A 15266-nucleotide genomic window follows, 5' to 3' on the forward strand; every position below is an offset into this window, starting at 1 on the left:
TATATATATATAAGTGTGTGTATATATATATATATATGTTCTGGATATTAATCTCTTATAGGATTTATAAATATTTTCTACCATTTGGTAGGGTACCTTTCTACTGTTACTGTTTCTACTAGGTATTCTGAGTCCCAAATAAAGTCCATTTTGTTATATTTTTGTTGTTGCCTGTAGCTTTGGGGTCAAATCCAAAAAATCATTGCCAAATTCAATATCATGATGCTTTTGTTCTATGTTCTCTTCTAGGAGTTTCAGTTTTAGCTTTTACATTCAGGTCTTAAATTTGAGTTAATTTGTGTAATATGGTGTTAAATATGGGTCCAACTTCATTCTTTTGCATGTGGATATCCAGTTTTCCCAGCTCCATCTGCTGAAAACACTGTCTTTTCCCCAGTGAATGGTCTTGGCATTCCTATCAAAAATCATTTGGCCATATATGTAAGGATTTATTTCTGGCCTCTCAATTCTATTCTATTGGTCTTCATGCAGGTAGTATACTGTTTTATTTCTACAGCTTTGTAGTAAGTTTTGAAATGAGAGAGTGTGAGTCATCCAAATTTGTTCTTTTTCAAAACTGTTTTAGCTCTTCCCTGGGATTCTATGTGAATTTTAAAATGGATTTTTCTATTTCTGAAAAAAAGTCTTTGGGATTTTGATAGGGATTGCACTGAATCTGTCAATTGCACTGGGTGCTACTGCTATCTTAACAATACTAAGTATTCCAATCCATGGACACAGAATGTCTTTCCATTTATTTAGATATTTAATTTCTTTCAGTAATATTTTTATAGTTTTCATTGTACAAGTTTTCCATCTCCTTGACGAATTCCTAAGTATTTCACTCTTTGCTGCTGCTGTAAATAGGACTGTTTTCTTAATTTCCTCTTCAGACTATTAACTATTAGTGTATAGAAATGCAGTTGATTTAAAAAAAAAAGGGGGGGAGGGCACCTGGGTGGCTTAGTCAGTTAAGCGTCCGACTTTCGCTTAGGTCATGATCTCGCGGTTCGTGGGTTCGAGCCCCACGTCGGGCTCTGTGCTAACTGCCAGCTCAGAGCCTGGAGCCTGTTTCAGAGTCTGTGTCTCCCTCTCTCTCTGACCCTCCCCCGCTCATGCTGTCTCTCTCTCCCCTAGAAATAAATAAAAAAGAAATGCAGTTGATTTTTTATGTTATGTATCCTAGTTCCCTGAATTCATTTATTAGTTCTAAAAGTTCTGTTGTAGAATGTTTAGTTTTATACACATTAAGACTATATTATCTGAAAAGAGATCATTTTACTTCTTCCTTCCCAATTTAGATACCTTTTCTTTCTTTTAATTGTTCTGTTTAAATCTTCCAGTACTCTGTTGAGGAGAGGTAGCAAAGGCAGGCACTGTTATGGTATTTTTGATCACAGAGAAAAAGCTTTCTTTCACCACTGAGTGTAATGTTTACTGTGGATTTTTCACATATGGCTTTTATTATGTTGAGGTAATTTCTTTCCATCCCTATCGATGTTACCATAAAAGAGTGTCAAATTCTGTCAAATGTTTTTTCCATCAACTGAGATGATCAGGTATATTTTTCCTTTATTTTATTGATGTGCTATATTACATTGGTTGATTTACATATATTAAACTATGTTGATTTACATATATTAAACTATCCTTGCTTTCCAAGAATCCAACTTGGCCATGGTGAATAATCCTCTTGAATTTTGTCTGCTAGGTTGTTTTTTTTTTCTGTGATTTCTGCACCAGTGTTCATAAGAGATATTATATAGTTTTCTTTTCCTGTAGTGTCAACTGGCTTTGGTATCAGGGAAATAATGGCCTTATAAAACAACTTAAGAAGTGTTTTCTTCTCAAGTTTTTGGTAAAGTTTAAGAAGAGCTGGGGTTAGTTCTTAACATGTTTGGTAGAAATCACCAGGGAATACATCAGGTCTAGGATTTTTCTTTATCAGGAGATTTCTGACTACAGATTCAATCTCCTTACTAGTTATGTCTGTTCAGATTTTCTCTTCATGTTTCAGTCTTGGTAGATTTTGTGATTCTGCGAATCTGTCCATTTATCTAGATTATCCAATTCACTGGTGTACATAGTACCCTTCTAATATATACTGTCAATTTTTTTTAGAATGGTGGTAGCACTCCCACTTTCATTTCCAATTTTAGGCATTTGAATCTTCTCTTTCTTTTGTCCTCTCTTTTAGTCAGTGTAGCCAAAGTCAATTTTGTTGGCCTTTTCTAAGAATTCACTTTTGGTTTCTTATTCTCTATACTGTTTTTCTATTCTCCATTTCATTTAACTCTGCTCTAATCCTTATTACTTCTTTCATTCTAGTTTTAGGTTAAGTTTTTTCTTTTTCTAATTCTGTAAGATGTAAAGTTAGGTTGTTGATTTGAGATCTTTCTTCTTTTTTAATGTAAGCATTTTTACAGGTATATTTTCCCTCTGAGTACTGCTTTTGCTACATACCATGAGTTTTGATATACTGTATTGTGATTTTCACTGATCTCTAAATCTTTCTAGTTTCCCTTAAGATTTTTTTAACCAATACGCTCTTTGAAGAGTATGTTGGGGCATCTGGGTGGCTCTGACGGTTAAGCGTCTGACTTCAGCCCAAATCATAATCCCACAATTATTGAGTTCGAGCCCCCACATCCGGCTCTATGCTGACAGCTCAGAGCCTGGAGCCCACCCCAGACTGTGTGTCTCCCTCTCTCTCTGCCCCTCCCCCCACTCACATTTTCTTTCTCTCTCTTAAAAATAAACATTTATTAAAAAGTGTGTTAATTTCCCAATTATTTGTGAATTTCCCAGTGTTCCATCTTCTGACTTCTAATCAACCCTTGTGGTCAGAGAAGATACCATATATATTTTTAGTTGATTGAGACTTGATTTTTGGACTAACATATGGTCTGTTCTGAAGAATGTCCTAGGAGTACTTGAGAAAAATGTGTATTCTGTTGTTGGGTATTCTGTATAGGTCTATTAGATTTAGTTGATTTATTGTGTTATTCAAGTACTCTTATTTCCTTATTATTTTCTTAAGTTTATTTATTTATTTTGAGAGAGACAGAGACAGTACAGGCAAGGGAAGAGGAGAGAAAGGGAGAGACAGGGAATCCCAAGCAGGCTCCACACTGGCAGCACAGAGCCCAACATGGGGCTCAAACTCACAAAACTGTAAGATCATGACCTGAGCCAAAACCAAGAGTCAGATGCTCAACTGACTGAGCCACTCAGGTGCCCTCTTATTTCCTTATTTACCTTGTCTGGTTGTTCTATTCACTTTTGAGAGTAGGTTATTAAAAGTCTCCAACTATTATTGTAGAATTAGTTCCCCCTTTAGTTCTGTCAATTTTTGCTTCATGTATTTTGTCAATCTTTTTAGGTGCATAGACATGCGTGTGTAATTAATTGTTTTATCTCTTATTCTACTGAACCTGTTAGTAACATATAATGTCCTTCTTTGACTCTTCTAATCTTTCTGATTTCAAGTTTGTTTTATATTAGTATAGCTACCTCCACTCTCTTTTGGTTACCACTTCCATGGCATATCTTTTTCTGTCCTTTCACTTTCAACCTATTTGTACTTTTGGATGTAAAGTGATTAAGTCTCAGGGGCACCTGAGTTGCTCAACTCACTCAGTTGAGCATCCGACTCTTGATTTTGGCTCAGGTCATGATCCCAGAGCCCATGCTGNAGGATCGTTTTTAAAACTCCACTCTACCAAGCGCTGTCTTTCAACTAAAGAGTTTAACCCATTTACATTTAATTACTGATATGGAGAGGTCTACTTTTGCCATTTTGTCATATTTTTTTGTAGGCCTTAACAGCTTTTTTGTCTTTCATTTCCTGCATTAATGTTGTCTTTTGTGTTTACTCATTTTTTCGTAATGAAACTTTTCAAATCCCTTTTCATTGGCGTTTCTGTATAAGCCACAGCAATTTCTTTGTGATTACCATGGATATTACATTTAATATCCTAAAGTTATAACATTAATTTGAATTCGTATGAGCTTAACTTCAATAGTGTACAAAAACTTTACTTGTATACAGCTCTGTCCCCACCTCCATTCAGTTACTGATGTCCCAGAAGTACGTATTTCTGTACTGTGAGTTCAAACACATAGCATATTTTAACGCTCAAGTCTCCTAAATCATGTAGAAAACAAAAACGGAGATACAACCAAAGTTACAAAAATGCTAGTTTTTATAACTGCCCATGTATTTACCTTTAACAGAGATATCTGGTTTTTATATGGCTTCACGTTACTGTCTTATTTTAATTTCAACCTAAAGGACACCCTGTAGCACTTACTGCCAGGTTGGCCTAGTGGTAACAAACTTCCCCAGCTTTTGTTTACCTAGGAATGTCTTGATTTCTCCCTCATTTTGCTGGATATAGGATCCTTGGCTGATAGTTCTTCTTTCAGCATTTGAATGTATCAACCCACTGCCTTCTGGGCCTCAACACTTCTGGTGAGAAATCTGCTGAAAATCTCACCAAGGATCCCTTCTATACAGTAAGTCATTTCTCCCTGCTTGAAACATTATCTTTCTAAAATTTGATTATAATATGCTTTGGCATGAGTCTCTTTGAATATACACCATTTGAAGTATGTGGCACTTCTTGGATGATTATATTCATGTCTTTCATAAAATTAGGGAAGTTTCTGTCAGTATTTCTTTAAATCATCTCCCTGCTCCTTTTCTCTACACTGCTCCTGGGACACCCAAAGTGTGTATGCTGGTCTACTTCGTGGTGTCCTACAGACCACTTGGGCTCAGTTTACTTCAAATTTTTTCCTTCTTCTCAGACTTGAAAACTCCAACTATACTATTTTCAAGTTCACTATTTCTTCTGCCTACTCAAACCTGCTTCCAAATAACTCTAGTAAATTTTTCATTTCAGTTACTGTACTTTTCAATAGCAGAATTTCTTCATTTCTTTTCATGGTTTCTCTTTATTCATATTTCCATTTTGTTCATGAACATCTGTTCATGTTTGTGTCATCTTCCTGATCTTGTCCACATCTTACCTTAGCTCTTTGAATATCTTTAAAACAATTGTTTGAAAATATTTGTTGAGTAAATCAGTCATCCAGTCTTTCTCAGGGACATTTTCTGTTCATTTATTTTCCTTTGGATGGACCATATTTTCTTGTGTGTACACATTGTGATTTTTTTTTTGTTATTGTTGAAAATGAGCCATTTGAATCTTAGAACTCTGGAAATCAGATTCTCCCACTTCTCCAGGGTTTGCTGTTTTTTGTTTTTATTGATGTAGGGTATCTCTGTGTCTTCTCAGGACTTTTCAGAGCTGCATTTTTCCCTGGGTGTGCATGGTGACCTTTTATATTCCCTCATGTATGTGGTTGCTTTTGAATGTCTTAGCCCTTGATATTAGGAATATAAAATAGTGCAGTGCTATGGAAAGCACTAGGGTGTTTCCTCGAAAATTAAATACAGAATTACCATTTGACCCCATAATTCTACTATAGGGTATATACACACCAAAAAAAAAAAAAAAAAAAAAAAAAAAAAGGNAAAAAAATGACATCAGGGATTTGATGAGATTATCTGTACACTCATGTTCATAAAATCATTATTCACATAGCCCAAAGGTGGAAACAACCCAAATGTCCATCAAAAGATAAATATGATGAAGTACTACTCAGTCTTAAAAAGGAAGTTAACTTGGTAGGGTTAGGGGGAATAAAAAGGAAGTTAGTTCTGATTCATGCTATATAACATGGATGAATACTAAAAACATTATTATGGTAAGTAAAATAAGCCAGGCACAAAGGGACAGATATTGTTTGATTCCACTTATATGAGGAATCTAGGATAGTCAAATTATACATAGAGACAGAAAGTAGAACAATGGTTACCAAGGGATTTCGTATCAGTTGTGGGGGAAAGAAAGCTATTGTTTAATGTGTACAGACTTTCAGTATATGATGAAGGAAAAGTTTTGAAAATGGATAGTGGTAGTGGTTGCACAGCAGTGTGAAAGTACTTAATGTCACTGAACTGTATACTTAAAACTGGCTAGTTTTGTGTTAGGTATACTTTAATAAGAAATAAGTCAATAAAACAGCAACAGGAAAAGTATAATCATTCATAAATGTTTTTTTTTAATAAAGACAAGTACAGATAGAAGTTTCAGATATATCTGAAAGGATGATCACCAAAATATTTATGGTACTATGTCTGGGTGGTAGAATTTCAGGGTGGTTTTAAGTCTCCTATTTACACTTTTCTGCATCAATATGTATATTATTACCTTTATGCTTATGGGGAGGGATATAGAAACCAAGCTATTTTCATTTGAGGAGGCGGCAATGTATATGATTTAAATTCATTCTAATATTGCCTATCATGAGTGCACTAAGTGTATTATACATCTAACTGAAAGCTAAAAAACTGATTCCTCCATGAGAAGATGAGAACTACTTGTGCTTATACTTTGCTTTACTGAGGTCACTATTGTTTTTCTCTTTGAACTTTTTACTTAAGCATATCATACACACAGAAAAGCATACTTTAGAGATATACAAATTTTCACAAATTAAACACACCCATGTAACCAGGAGCCGTATCAAGAAACAAAGTATTACAAAGGTCTCTTTATGTCTGCCTTAATTCACCATGCCCTTTCCCCAAGGGTAACCAATACTGACTTCAAGATCACAGGTTAATTTTGCTTGTACTGTAGATTTCCTGGCAGCAAATTCTCTTGGCTTCTGTATAAAAATAGCTTTATTTCTCCACCTCCACTTCTGGATGCTATTTTCACTGGATATAGAATTCTAGGATAATGTTGAGTTCTTTTCTTTCTTTCATCACATTAAGATGTTTTGGTTTGGGATGCCTGGGTAGCTCAGTTGGTTGAGCACCTGCCTCCTGATTTCATTTCAGTTCAAGTCACAATTCCAGAGCTTGGGATCAAGCCCAAAGTTGGGCTCCACACTCACTGTGGGGCTTGCTCTCTCTGACCCTCTCCCCTGCTTGCTGTCTCTAAGAATAAAATAATTTTAAAAAATAGGAAAGGAAGATGTTTTGGTTTGCACTGCTTCTGAAAGAACATTTTAATCATCCTTATCATTTTGTATTTAATGTGGTTTTTTTCTCAGACTATCTTCTCTCTTCATTGTTAACTTTCAGTAATTTGAATATGACATGCTTTGGTATGTTTTTGTTTGTATTATCCTTGACACACACCACCACTTGATACTGTTCCACAGCTCACTGATGCTATGTTCATACATATTTTCCTTACATTTTTTCCTCTTTATTACAGTTTACTTTGTATTACTTATTTTCACTGATCTTATTTTTTATACTGTCTTATCTGCTTAACTCATGCAGTGAAGTTTTCATTTTATTTCAATTTATTTCTAAATCCTAGAAGTTCCATTTTATTCTTTTCTATATCTTCTATTTTTCCCATTATGTTCCTGTTTTCCTTTAAATTCATTAACATATTTATAATAGCTGTTTAAATCTTTGCCTACGTTTTCAATCATCTCTTTTTTCTGGGTCTATTTGTACCACCTAATTTTTTCCCTCATTTTGGGTCACCACTCTCCTGCTTCTTTCTAGTCTTTTTTCACGGGATGTTGGATGCTCTAAATGTTTCCTTTTAAGTGTCTGAATTTTTTGGTCTTTCTTTAAAGAGCATTCACCTTTATTTTGACAGGCATTTAAGCGGTCTGCAGATCAGCTTTCAAGAACTTTTTTTTGTTTGTTTAGTTTTGAGAGAGAGCGAGAGAGAGAGAGAGCGAGCCTTCCAGTACAAGCATGAGCAGGGGAGGAACACAGAGAGAGGGAGACAGAGAATCCAAAACAGGCTCTGTGCCCTCAGTTCAAAGCCTGACATAGGGCATAAGCCCATGAATCAAGGGTTCATGAAATCATGACCCGAGCCAAAGTGCAACACTCAACCCACTTGAGCCACCCAGGTTAAGGCCCTAGGAACTGTTTTGAAACTTTGTTGGTGACGGCTTAAGGTTGCCTTTAATCTAGGCCTGCCTTAGCCTTAATATTAAGGCATGATCTTTCTGGGTTCTCTAATGAATGTCCAAGATGTTCAACGAAGTCTCCTTCCTGTGTCTCATCAGAACTCTACCATCTCTCAATTCTGTTAGCTCTAAGAATTGTTTAGCTTATGGTGTATTTGTTCTGTCCCCAGTAACTGTTCTTTGCCTAGCCTCTTGAAATCTCATTCTAAGTATGCAAGGCTTATATTCAGCCAAAGGCTCAACGGTACACTGTGTAGACATTTAGAGCTCTTTCTGTGGGTGCTGCCCTTCTCTCTGATATTTTGCCCCACAAATTCCAGTCACTACAGCTTCTCTGAACTCTGATCTCAGCCTCCTCACCCCCAAGACCACCATGCTTTGCTTAGAATTTCCTTACATATGCTACAATCAGAAAGTTTCTCCAGGCTGAAAATCAGGACCATATTAAGACTCTCTTTGTGAGGCACCTGGCTCAGTTGGTGAGGATCTGACTCTTGATTTCGACTCAAGTCATGATCTCACAGTTCATGTGATTGAGCCCCATGTCATGTTGGACTCTATGCTGACAGGACAGAGCCTACTTTGGATTCTCTTTCTTCCTCTCTCTCTGCCTCTCTCCCCACCCAACTCTCTCTCTCAAAGTAAATAAACTAAAACAAAATGAAAACAAAAACAACCTCAGTTTCCTAGAAAAAACAACCTCAGTATTCCTAGAAAAAAAAATCCTTCACTGTCAGTCGTCCAAGGTTTGAAAACCGAGTTTCATAGAATTTGTCCAGTTTTTTAATTTATTTATGATGGAAGTGCAAGTCCAAAATCATTAATCCATCATGGCTGGGAACAGAATTGCCTGTTTTAATTCCTTTCTTGAGGGAGTGATACTGGAATACCCTTCTGGTATCTTCTCCAATCATGAAATGCTAAAAAATCATAGAAGTTTTAAACATTACTACTTCTTTACAAGTCACTTTAATTTTAAGTTGTACTTTACAACAACATTTAGAAATATATTTTCCTCGCGAGGCACCTGGGTGGCTCAGTAGGTTAACTGTCTGACTTGGGCTCAGGTCACAATCAGATGGTTCAGGAGCTCAAGCCCCACATCAGGATCTCTGCTGTCAGCACAGAGCCCACTTCAGATTCTCTGTCCCTGTCTCTCTCTGATCCTCCCCTGCTGGTTCTCTCTTTCAAAATAAATAAGTACACTTAAAAGATCTATTTAAAAAAAGAAAGAACTACATTTTCCTTGGGGTGCTTGAGCCTGGGTTGTTCATTCAGTTGAGCTTCTGACTCTTGATTTTGGCTCAGGTCATGATCTTGGCTCAGGTCATGATCTCACAGTCTGTAAGTTCAAGCCCCCCATCAGGCTCTCTGCTGTCAGCATGGAGTCCACTTTGGATCCTGTCTTTTGCTCTCTGTGCCCCTTCCCCCTCCCTCAAAAATAAATTTAAATATTTAAATATTTTAAATTTTATAAATTTAAAAACTTTTTAAAATGTATTTCCCTCAATTTATAGCTATGCTAAGATAAACAAGAGTGATGAAACTGGAACTGCATTGCATTCCTTACTTACCCACAATTTATTTAACATGAATTTCATAAGATCATTTCTTCATAGGTAAGAAGAGGTTTCTTCACTTCCTTTTTACAACAGCTTAAAACACAATTGTTTCCTTTACAATTCTGGTGGCCAAAAGTCTAAAATTAAGGTGTTGGAAGGACTGTGTTTTTCTGGAGGCTTCAGGGAAGAATCCATTTCCTTGCCTTCTCTAGCTTCTAGAGGACAACGGCATTCCTAGGGTCATGACCTACTCCTCCTCCATTTTCAAAGGGCATTACCTTAACACCTGGTTCCATGGCAACATTTCCCTTTTTCTCACTTTTTCTCAACATATTATTTCCTTCTTGTAAGGACCCTTGTGATTACACTGGACCTACCCAGACACCCAGGATAATCTCCCTACCTGACAATCCCTAATTTGATAACATCTGCAAAGTCCCTTTTGTCACATATGTGACATATTTACAGATTCTTGAGATTTGAAAGTGGATATCTGTGGAAGGTCATTATTCTATCTATCACAGTATAGGGAGCACCTGCTTTGTTTCCAACAGTAACCTAACCTTGAGGAAGTCAGAGATAACGAACATGGCCCCTCCCCCTTGAATAGCTGAATTGAAGGCCAGAGGAAAGACTTAGCTCTTCTAAAACGTATATGCTTTCCTTATAATGATTAGAAAGCAAGATGATTAGGACAGCTATAAACAATTATTTAAGAATAAACCATGTCTTACAATAGGTAGATACAGCTTGTTTTTATGAACTAATACAAAATACACCAAGAGGGTAAGGAATAGGAGACATAAAATTATAATTTACCTCGTATTTGCCTGTCAACAACTCTCATTTCCTTTCTTATCTTCAATGACCATTCATTGACCTGGGAAAAATTTTAGAAAAGGAATTATAAGAAAAGCCAACACTCCTAATTCACCAAATTTTAAAGAATCTTGTGTTCATTCTGTATTTATTCCAGACACAATCCAGACACAAAATCAATAAATCTACTTTCAAACAAAAGCTTTAGGGCCAAATTCTATTTTCTTCCATGTTTTTATTCACAGTATATAGAAGTCCCAAGTTATTTAAAGATTCTTATCTGAAGGCAGGCAGTAAGAAACACTTTATACAAGACCTCAGAGAGAGTTCAATACCCTGCAGGTACATCAACATGCTTCAAGAGGTGCACAGGCATAAATAGATAGGTTTTAAGGGCATCAGAAGACTTTCAACATCTAAACATAACTATTTCAAAACCTGCTCTGCCTGTGTCACAAGGGGTTCACCTTTTCCTTCCCCTTTTCAACAATGTTTTTTTTCATTTTACAAAAGACAGAAAATCCTCTGACCTATGTCTCTTATTACCATGATATATTTCCCTCAGAGGCAAAAACCTCTAAAGCACTAAACATAGGGCCACTGGCAATACTAGTGTCGGTGTTGAGGAAGCACTAAACTACTCTAATGACTATCAAATTCTTATGCAACTGGAGTGTTTCCTAATTCTGCAGCTTCAAAAAAAAATTGAAGGAAAATCTGAGTTGTCAGATGATGAACCATTAAAACTAAATTTACATTAAATCACTCTATGCTCTTTGGTATATGATAGAGAATTTCAAAGAACTCGGGAACAATTTAATAATAAAACTTCCATTTCCATCTATTTAAATTAACAATGTTTCTGAGCATTAGATCTAATAAAATATAAAATAGGGCCTTCTTACAGTTGTGGCACCTTGTGATGAGGCTCTCTGGTCCATACCCATAGCCAATGCTGTCCACAGGCTCTCTGCAGTTGGCACAGGTTTTGGGGGGCAGGAAGATGGTCACAGGTGTGGCACACTGCAACTGGGGCACCAGCCTCATTAGGTGAATGCCTGGGGATGGTCCAACTAGGCACGCTACAATGCCAGCTGCTGAAACCTGCCCTGCTTCTGGGCAAGGAGCGATTCGCTGGCATGCCCCTCTGTGTCTGTACAGAGGGTGCTGGCCACATAGCACAGATTCACACATTCAGTCCACCTCCTCGCCATGGTGGCCTATTACCAAAAATAGGTGATTAGGCTTCCAGGAAGATAAAAAGACATCCTCATCTGGTGTGACTGGCCCCTGCTGGTAGCTGACCTCCACCACTGCCAATTCAAAAAGTCTGCCTGTGATCACTACCAGAAATCCAACCAATAAGCCCATGATAAGCATCAGGGTTCACCTTTATAATAAACAATGGCTGTGGGATTTTAAATTAAAAATAATAATAAATAAAACAGGAATAGAAACGATGCTGAACCTTGTAGCATTCATCCATGGGCACATGAACTAAATGGCATTTAAAAACCTATACAATTAAGAGAAGATGTATTTCCAATAAATTTCACTTTTTAATGATTTCATTAAAATCATTATTTAACAAAATCTGTACAAAACTTATTTTGCAACTGTAATAACTCCAACCAGAAGAAATAGTAAAGGACTTAAAACCATATGGATATAAATTTTTTTTAATTTTAACGTTAGTTTACAGACATTTCTTAAATAAAATTCACATTATAATTAGCCATTTCTGGGGCGCCTGGGTGGCTTAGTCAGTTAAGCGTCCGACTTTCGCTTAGGTCATGATCTCGCGGTTCGTGGGTTCGAGCCCCGCATCGGGCTCTGTGCTGACTGCCAGCTCAGAGACTGGAGCCTGTTTCAGTCTGTGACTCCCTCTCTCTCTGACCCTCCCCTGCTCACGCTGTCTCTCTCTCTCTCTCCTGGAAATAAAACATTAAAAAAAAATTTTATAATTAGCCATTTCAAAATACACAATTCAGTGACATTTAGTGCCTTCACAATGTTTTACAATCATCAACTCTCTCCAATTTCAAAACTTTTTTAACATGTCAGAAGAATACACTATACTCTTTAAATGATCTCTTCCTATGTCCTCCTACCCCATTCCCTGGCAATCACTAATTTGCTCTCTTTTGATCTGCTTATTTTTACTATTTCATATAAAAGGGATCATATACTCTGTAGTCCTTTGTGTCTGGCTTCTTGCATTTAGTACAGAGTTTCGGGGGCTCATTCATGTTTAGTATGTATCAATACTTCAGTACTTTTCATGGCTGAATAATATTCATCATACATATACACCACAACTTGTTCATTCATACATCCATTGATGGATATTTGGGTTGTTTCCATCTTTTAGTTACTGGAAATAGTCCTGCTATGAACATTTGTATACATGTATTTATTTGAATTCCTATTTTCAGTTCTTTGGAATATAGATCTAGGAGTAGAATTGCTCGATCATATGATGATTCTATGTTTATCTTTTTGAGGAACTCCCAAACTATTTTAGAAAGAAGCTTCACCACTTTATATTCCCTCCAGCAATGTTCAGGAATTCTTATTTCTCTACATCCTTATCGATACTTGTTATCCTCCAGTTTTGTTTTGTTTTTTTATTACAGCCAATCTGTTGGACCTGCAGAAGCAGTACATTGTGGTTTTGGTTTATATTTCTTTAATGACCAATGAAGATAAATATCTTTTCATGTGCTTGCTGCCCATTGGAGTATCTTCTTTGGAGAAATACCTATTCATGTCTTCTATACTTTTTTTTTTAAGTTTAGTTGTCTTTTTGTTGTTGGTTGTATGAGTTCTTTTACATTCTGATAGTACAACCTTATCAGCTATGTCATTTACAAATAATATTCTCCTATCCTACAGGTTATCTTTTCACTTTCTTGATAATGTCCTTTGATGCACAAAGGTTTCAATTTTGATGAATTTCAATTTGTCTATTTTTGCTTTTGGTGCTTGTGCTTCTGGTGTCATAGCTGAGAATCCACTGCCAGATATAAGGTCATGAAGATTTATCCCTATGTTTTTATCTAAGAATTTTATGGATTTCTAAGAGCTTTAATTTCTGTATATGGAATGACGTAGGTGTCCAGCTTCATTTCTCTACATGTGAATATCCATTTGTCCCAGCACCATTTGTTGAAAAGACTATCAACCATTGAATGGTCTTAGCACCCTTGCAGAAAATCAACCAGCCATACATGTACGGTCTATATGTCTATCTTTATACCAATACCACACTGTTTATGTTACTATAGCTTCATATTAACTTCTGAAATCAGGAACTGTGAATTTTCTAAATTTGTTTTTCTTTCTCAGTATTGTTTTGGCTATTCAGGGCCTATTGTATTACATATGAATTTGAGGATCAGCTTTTCCTTTTGGAATTCTTATAGGCATGGTATTGAATCTGCAGATTGCTTTGGGTGGTACTGGCATGTTAACAGCATTAAGTCTTGCAATCCATGATTCTGAAATTTCTTCTAGCAGTATTTTGTAGTTTTCAGTATACTAATATTTTGCTTCATTAGTTCAATTTACTCCTCAGTATTTTGTTCTTATATCTTTGTAAACAAATTTTTTCTGTATTTCCTTTTAAGAGTTTCATTGCAGGTGTAAAAAATACAACTAATTATTTTATAATTATCTTGAAACCNGGTTCAATTTACTCCTCAGTATTTTGTTCTCTTATATATCTTTGTAAACAAATTTTTTTCTGTATTTCCTTTTAAGAGTTTCATTGCAGGTGTAAAAAATACAACTAATTATTTTATAATTATCTTGAAACCTGCAAATTTGCTGAATTCATTTAATAAGTATTTTCTACATGAAGATTCTTTGGAGTTTTCTATGTATGGAATCATCCCATCTGCAAATACAGTTTTACTTTTTCCTTTTCAATGTGGATCTCTCATTTCTTTTTTCTTGCCCAAGTATTGTAGCTAAAACTCCTAGTACAATGTTGATTAGTAGTGGGAAAAACAGGAACAAGTTTTGTCTTGTTCCTAATCTTAGAAAAAAAGGTTTCAATCTTTCACAATTTACTATATAGTTAGCTGTATTTTCCATAAATGCCCTTTATTTATCATGCTAAGAAAGCTCCCTTCTATTCCTAGTTTGCTGAGCATTTTTATCATAAAAGATACGTACGTATTTTGGTACATAAAAGGTATATACGTTCCATATAATAGGATGACTGTTAAGTTATTTCAGGCATAAAAGTATTACATTAGGAGAAATCCATGTGGTGAAAGTAGAATGGAAATGGCAATTCTCTTTTTAAGAAGAAAGAGAATAATGAAAAATGCCTGACTATAAATAAGAATGTGTGCATGTATGTTTCAAATGAATATTGACAGGGATCAAATTGCCATGATGCTTTTAAAAGAGTGATGTAACAAGTTTACAAAATGCCAAAAATTACATCCTGTGCAACTCTACTTAAAATTATGTTAATATTTGATAAATATTGTAAATATTAATAAATTTACAAATATTTACCAAATATTTATTTGATAAACACTGTATCCAAAAGGGTACATAAGTTGTCAAAATTATTTGAAGAGATAAAGGAAGAATTCTGAAGACACTCTTATTATCTAACCAGAACTTCAGAACCAGCAGAAAAGAAAACCCAAAGACTCATACATTCATTCAAATGTTTACTGAGTACCTGCTCAATGTGCTAGTGATACAGCAGGAGACAAACACTCCACCTTATGAACATACATTCTAATGAGGGAAAAAAAGACAGTATGCAAATAAACAAGTAAATGCTGTCACAAAATGATTGCTAGAGAGAAAATGAAACAAGAAAATAGGATGAAAGCAGTGGGA

The 15266-nt window shown here is 35.7% G+C and overlaps 1 protein-coding gene across 4 annotated transcripts in view; it reads right to left on the reverse strand.

Annotated features, from left to right (window-relative positions):
* The window catches only part of CHMP3 (charged multivesicular body protein 3), a 52586-nt gene that overhangs the window by 24293 nt on the left and 13027 nt on the right, over nt 1-15266 (reverse strand). Inside the window, exons 2-3 of one of the 4 annotated variants that reach the window (XM_077766680.1) lie at nt 11306-11620; nt 10401-10461 (exon numbers count right to left, since the gene is read on the reverse strand). The exons of 1 other annotated variant lie outside the window; for it this stretch is intronic. In XM_077766680.1, the coding sequence (XP_077622806.1) occupies nt 10401-10461; nt 11306-11347 (103 nt within the window). In that variant the 5' untranslated portion in view covers nt 11348-11620. Of the gene's footprint in view, nt 1-10400; nt 10462-10716; nt 10740-11305; nt 11621-15266 lie in introns of those variants that run through there. 2 more of the 4 variants (XM_077766681.1, XM_077766679.1) reach the window with 2 other exon arrangements.

The sequence above is a fragment of the Crocuta crocuta genome, unplaced genomic scaffold, assembly GCF_008692635.1.
Source record: "Crocuta crocuta isolate KB4526 unplaced genomic scaffold, BGI_CrCroc_1.0 scaffold275, whole genome shotgun sequence".
Classification (NCBI taxonomy): domain Eukaryota; kingdom Metazoa; phylum Chordata; class Mammalia; order Carnivora; family Hyaenidae; genus Crocuta; species Crocuta crocuta.